Raw genomic sequence first — 6281 nt, forward strand, 5'->3', positions numbered from 1 at the left:
TCAAACATAGATTACTTGACATCCATTGACATTACAAAAAAAGGAAAAAATAGAAAGGGAGCCACAAATAAGAACTACACAACCAGAGTTACAGTCATGAAATATATCACAAATAAAAAAAGTACCACCTGAAAGGCTGGCAAATTTTGAAACATAGGAAACACCTAGAAATTACTTGTTGATGCTCACCGACCGTTGTTCTCATCTTGTGCATCTTGCAGCCGTGCTTAATCAGATTATCCATGCCATCTTCTCTCAAGTTTGATGCTATTGCATAATAGAAGGATATATATTGTTTATGGTTATTTCCTATCTCGAAACATTGTTGCCACTCTAACAAGATTTTCTCAAGTCCTCGCAGCTGATATATCATGCAAACTAATCACAATGTTCCCTGCCAACAACTAAAGAGGGCGGAAAAAATACAAACTGAAAAATTATCATGTGTGGTCCGTGATAACTATTGAATATGAATTGTTGACCTTCTGAAAAGACTTCTTCACTGCACGTCATTATTTATATAAAGCATACAGAAAGCCACATAAGTGAGATGTTAGTTCGTCATGACATTCACATTATACCGTATAACAATGCAGTGTATGTGTGATGAAAGGATAATAACAAGAAAATATAATGTTCTATTGTCATTTACATAGTTCACATCAATTTACGAAACGTGCCGTATGTAATTGCCGCGGTGCTTCAAACAGGATGTGTAAAAATGAACTGCAAATGAACTGTACACAGATCACAACTATACTAATATGATCCAAGCTTCTCCATGTCATATGGCATGAACAACCTCTGTATGAAGTACATCACAAGAGTATAAAACACATATTTTAGAGAAGGAGACAAATTAATGTCTTGCTATGGACACAAGTACCTAGCATCATTTTGCATTTAGTCATTGATCAACACAAATCACCATGAATCAAAGATCTGGCTCCAGCATATATATATATATATATATATATATATATATATATATATATATATATATATGTTTTACTTGGTGCATTTGAAAGCAAATCCTCGTATCAACCTATCTAAATACCTGAAGATTTACAGCTTGGCAGTTCAGGAGGCCAATGACCACACCAAAGCCTCAGTTCTTCATATGAGTTATTTCTGAAAATTGAATCCAAAAATCATGTTAAGTGAATTGGGCATAGTCAACTGGGAATAAGCACATAAACTAACTCTCCAACTATACTGACGAAATTGATAAGCTTAAAAAACACATTTCGGAAGAGAACATAAAGAAGGAGATGAATGCTCACTTGTATACACATTTAATTTCTTAGTAGATGTTTTCATTCAATTCCCAGTGAGCAAATGTCAAATTGTTAGACAATGTCACAACTTCGTGAAAATCATTCTGAATACATCTACAAGCTGTAGCTCCCCATATAAGCATAGGCTAGCAACTTTGAAAATACATTAATATTAAAAGCTATAGCTCCGAATACGATGTATAATCCGATGCTTATTGCCTGTCTCAGTCGAGTCACCGCAATCTGCACGTCCTCCACCAGCCTCTCCCCAACAGCGCCGCCATAGAACAGGGCCACCCCCTCCTCCACCATGGCCTCACAACAGCAACACAAGCACGTGGTGTGCGCACTCCGATAACTAAATCTTGCGCACAACAGCAGATGTTGGCGAATAGATGGCAGCTAGTTGACACAAAAAGACAGGGGGGAATGCAAGTATGGACCTGCAAAAATTCAGAGAGATTTGTTGGTCCTGTCCCTGACCCTGCTACTGCCTCTGTGGAGGAAAAATACAGAGAAAAGCAGCGTAAACAGCTCGTGCCTGCTACTACTGCCTGTGCACCACGCATTCAGCCAACCGACAGCTCGTCCATACCACACACGAACCTCGACCGCAGTTCACGCTCGCCCTTCACCTCCGGCCGCTGCACTCCCTCTGGCCATTAACCCCGCGCTCCCTCAGCCCGCCGAGCCGCGCACGCCACACAGTGGCCATCGCGCCTCGCTACGCCCGTGCCTCAGAGGAGAGATGTGAAAGTGAAACACCATAATGGGAAGGGCGCAGCGAGATGGACATGAGGCGGCGGCGGGTGTGTGGGGAGGAACGTACCTGCGGGTATAGTGAGGTGAAATGCCTTCCCAGGAAACACTCCTTGCCTTCACATACACCTGACGAAGCAAACAAAAGCCATGGCAAATCAATCAAGGAACCAGGACAGGGAGCACCGGGGGAGAGAACCACGGGGCACGGGGAGAGAGGGGGGCATACGGTGTTCTTGATGGAGTCGGTGACGACGATGGCAGTCGGAGACGACACTGACGGTGACGCTCCACTCGGCGAAGAGGTGGCCGTCGGCCGAGGCGGGACGGTGTCAGACGCGGATGCGGGACTTGCCATGCCTACCCAGGAGGTCGAAGCGTCCGACCATAGATGGGGATCCGGTCTGTGCTGGGGACCCCCTCCAGCGTGCGGGTAGCGCCGAACTGCGGAAGGGGACGGCGAGCACTTCGGCCTCCCCCTCCTCCGCTCGGCCACCATCCGTGTAGGCATCTGGTGCGGGGCGACGGTTCCAGTGGTGGGCGTGGGCGCGTGGGGGTTTCTTTGTTTCCTCCCGTCCCAATTTCTCCACGCTCGCCGGATGAACGACACCTTACCATGGCTGGCCACCTCTCCCTCTCTCGGTCTCTCCCCATCGTGGCTCGTGTGCGTGGTGACGACAGGCATCTCGTGCGTCCCCGGCGATGGCTTGCATAGTAGCGGCAGAAGGGATTCTACTGGGAGGGATTGAGTGGAGAAGGTCGGCGCTAATCACGGGAGAGGTAGCGAAGGTCGGGGCTAATCACGGAAGAGAGGTAGCGGATGGTGGAGTAAGGTCAGCCAACATAAATTGCTAAATGCACACGTAGAACGGATTAGATGAAGCCTAGCGGTTGGATTAAGTTTAATGGGCCTAATCTTGCGGTAGTAATGGGTTCGTGTATATTTATGGGGTGCGTTTAAAAAAATTATGTTTGATTGTTTATTAGTAGTAGAGAAAATACAGAGAAAAGCAGCGTAAACAGCTCGTGTCTGCTACTACTGCCTGTGCACCACGCATTCAGCCAACCGACACCTCGTCCATACCACACACGAACCTCGACCGCAGTTCGCGCTCGCCCTTCACCTCCGGCCGCTGCACTCCCTCTGGCCACTAACCCCACGCTCCCTTAGCCCTCCGAGCCGCGCACGCCGCACAGTGGCCATCGCGCCTCGCTACGCCCGTGCCTTAGAGGAGAGACGTGAAAGTGAAACACCATAATGGGAAGGGCGCAGCGAGATGGACATGAGGCGGCGGCGGGTGTGTGGGGAGGAACCTACCTGCGGGTATAGTGAGGTGAAATGCCTTCCCAGGAAACACTCCTTGCCTTCACATACACCTGACGAAGCAAACAAAAGCCATGGCAAATCAATCAAGGAACTAGGACAGGGAGCACCGGGGGAGAGAACCACGGGGCACGGGGAGAGAGGGGGGCATACGGTGTTCTTGATGGAGTCGGTGACGACGATGGCAGTCAGAGACGACACTGACGGCGACGCTCCACTCTGCGAAGAGGTGGCCGTCGGCCGAGGCGGGACGGTGTCAGACGCGGATGCGGGACTTGCCATGCCTACCCAGGAGGTCGAAGCGTCCGACCATAGATGGGGATCCGGTCTGTGCTGGGGACCCCCTCCAGCGTGCGGGTAGCGCCGAACTACGGAAGGGGACGACGAGCACTTCGGCCTCCCCCTCCTCCGCTCGGCCACCATCCGTGTAGGCATCTGGTGCGGGGCGACGGTTCCTGTGGTGGGCGTGGCCGCGTGGGGGTTTCTTTGTTTCCTCCCGTCCCAATTTCTCCACGCTCGCCGGATGAACAACACCTTACCATGGCTGGCCACCTCTCCCTCTCTCAGTCTCTCCCCATCGTGGCTCGTGTGCGTGGTGACGACAGGCATCTCGTGCGTCCCTGGCGATGGCTTGCATAGTAGCGGCGGAAGGGTTTCTACTGGGAGGGATTGAGTGGAGAAGGTCGGCGCTAATGACGGGAGAGGTAGCGAAGGTCGGCGCTAATCACGGAAGAGAGGTAGCGGATGGTGGAGTAAGGTCAGCCAACATAAATTGCTAAATGCACACGTAGAACGGATTAGATGAAGCCTAGCGGTTGGATTAAGTTTAATGGGCCTAATCCTGCGGTAGTAATAGGTTCGTGTATATTTATAGGGTGCGTTTAAAAAAATTATGTTTGATTGTTTATTAGTAGTAGAGATAGAGATTAGTAGTAGAGAAGTAGAGATTGTGCACATTATGATGATGTCCTACCGAGTGGGCCCAGAGATACCTCTCCGTTTACACGGAGTGACAAATCCCAGTCTCGATTCATGCCAACCCAACAGACACTTTCGGAGATACCTGTAGTGTACCTTTATAGCCACCCAGTTACGTTGTGACGTTTGGCACACCCAAAGCACTCCTACGGTATCCGGGAGTTGCACAATCTCATGGTTTGAGGAAATGATATTTGACATTAGAAAAGCTTTAGCAAACGAACTACACGATCTGGTGCTAGGCTTAGGATTGGGTCTTGTCCATCACATCATTCTCCTAATGATGTGATCCCGTTATCAACGACATCCAATGTCCATGGTCAGGAAACCGTAACCATCTATTGATCAACGAGCTAGTCAACTAGAGGCTTACTAGGGACATGGTGTTGTCTATTTATCCACACATGTATCTGAGTTTCCTATCAATACAATTCTAGCATGGATAATAAACGATTATCATGAACAATGAAATATAATAATAATAACTAATTTATTATTGCCTCTAGGGCATATTTCCAACAATCTCCCACTTGCACTAGAGTCAATAATCTAGTTCACACAGTCATGTGATTAACACTCACAGGTCACATTGCCATGTGACCAACATCCAAAAAGTTTACTAGACTCAATAATCTAGTTCACATCACTATGTGATTAACACTCAATGAGTTCTGGGTTTGATCATGTTATGCTTGTGAGAGAGATTGTAGTCAACGGGTCTTGCCATATTCAGATCCCTATGTATTTCGCAAAACATTATGTCATATCGTATATGCTGCTACCACGTTCCACTTGGAGCTATTCCAAATTATTGCTCCATTATACGTATCCGGTATCTCTACTCAGAGCTATCCGGATAGGTGTTAAACTTGCATCGACGTAACTCTTTATGTCGAACTCTTTATCACCTCCATAACCGAGAAACATTTCCTTATTCCTCTAAGGATAATTTTGACTGCTATCTGGTGATCCAAACCTAGATCACCTTTGTACCCTATTGCCAGACATGTGGCAAGGCACACATCAGTTGCGGTAATCAGCATGGCATACCGTATAGGGCCTATGACAAGAGCATAGGGGACGACCTTCGTCCTTCCTCTTTCTTCTGTCGTGGTCAATCTTTGAGTCTTACTCAACTTCACACCTTACAACTCAGGTAATAACCCCTTCTTTGACTGATCTATTTTGAACTCCTTCAAAAACATATCAAGGTGTGCGTTCTTTGAAAGTATCATCGGGCGTCTTGATCTATCTCTATAGATCTTGATGCCCAATATGTAAGCAGCTTTATCCAGGTCTTCCTTTGAAAAACACTCTTCAAACAACCGTTTATGCTTTCCAGAAATTCTACATTATTTCGGATCTACAATATGTCATCCACATATACTTATCAGAAATGTTGTAGTGCTCCCACTCACTTTCTTGTAAATACAAGTTTTTAACAAACATTGTATAAACCTAAAAGTTTTGATCACTCCATCAAAACATATATTCCGATTCCGAGATGCTTGCTCTAGTCCATAGAAGGATTACTGGAGCCAGCATACCTTTTAGCATCCTTAGGATTGACAAAACCTTTTATTGTATCACATACAACTTTTCTTACAAAAACTGGTAAGAAAACTTGTTTTGACATCCATCTGTAAGATTTCATAATCGAAAAATTCAGCTAATGCTAACATGATTCCGACGGACTTAAGCATCGCTACGGGTGAAAAATTCTCATCGTAGTCAACTCCTTGAACTTGTGAAAAGACTCTTTCCCACAAGTCGAGCTTCATAGACGGTAACATTACCGCCCACGTCTGTCTTCTTCTTAAAGATCCATTTATCTCAATGGCTTGCCGATCATCGGGCAACTCCACCAAAGTCCATACTTTGTTCTGATATATGGATCCTATCTCAGATTTCATGGCTTCTAACCATTTGTCGGAATACGGGCC

At 46.6% G+C, this 6281-nt stretch overlaps 1 protein-coding gene across 2 annotated transcripts; it reads right to left on the bottom strand.

Annotated features, from left to right (window-relative positions):
* Positions 1 to 992: 992 nt before the first annotated feature.
* On the bottom strand, positions 993 to 3108 carry LOC119316280. Of its 2 annotated transcripts, none has more exons than XM_037590585.1 (3): positions 2266 to 3104; positions 2107 to 2165; positions 993 to 1131 (listed from the first exon to the last, which is right to left on the bottom strand). In XM_037590585.1, exons 1-3 carry the CDS (start codon positions 2719 to 2721, stop codon positions 1050 to 1052), a joined length of 597 nt encoding a protein of 198 aa, XP_037446482.1. In that variant the 5' UTR covers positions 2722 to 3104; the 3' UTR covers positions 993 to 1049. The 2 variants fall into 2 exon arrangements, 1 of the variants encoding a protein (XP_037446482.1); XR_005152845.1 differs by lacking the exon at positions 993 to 1131 and adding an exon at positions 1157 to 1720 and having other exon boundaries at positions 1884 to 2165; positions 2266 to 3108.
* Between the last annotated feature and the right edge of the window lie 3173 nt (positions 3109 to 6281).

The sequence above is a fragment of the Triticum dicoccoides genome, chromosome 6A (genome assembly GCF_002162155.2).
Source record: "Triticum dicoccoides isolate Atlit2015 ecotype Zavitan chromosome 6A, WEW_v2.0, whole genome shotgun sequence".
In the NCBI taxonomy this organism is placed as follows: Eukaryota; Viridiplantae; Streptophyta; class Magnoliopsida; order Poales; family Poaceae; genus Triticum; species Triticum dicoccoides.

Bases quoted from the DNA above. Each gene is read 5' to 3' on its own strand.
- LOC119316280 (XM_037590585.1), bottom strand. From the start codon at position 2,721: ATGCCTGTCGTCACCACGCACACGAGCCACGATGGGGAGAGACCGAGA. The intron at 2,166-2,265 runs GTATGCCCCCCT...TTGCTTCGTCAG, and splicing joins CCGACTCCATCAAGAACACC to GTGTATGTGAAGGCAAGGAG. The intron at 1,132-2,106 runs GTACGTTCCTCC...TTCAATTTTCAG, and splicing joins TCACCTCACTATACCCGCAG to AAATAACTCATATGAAGAAC.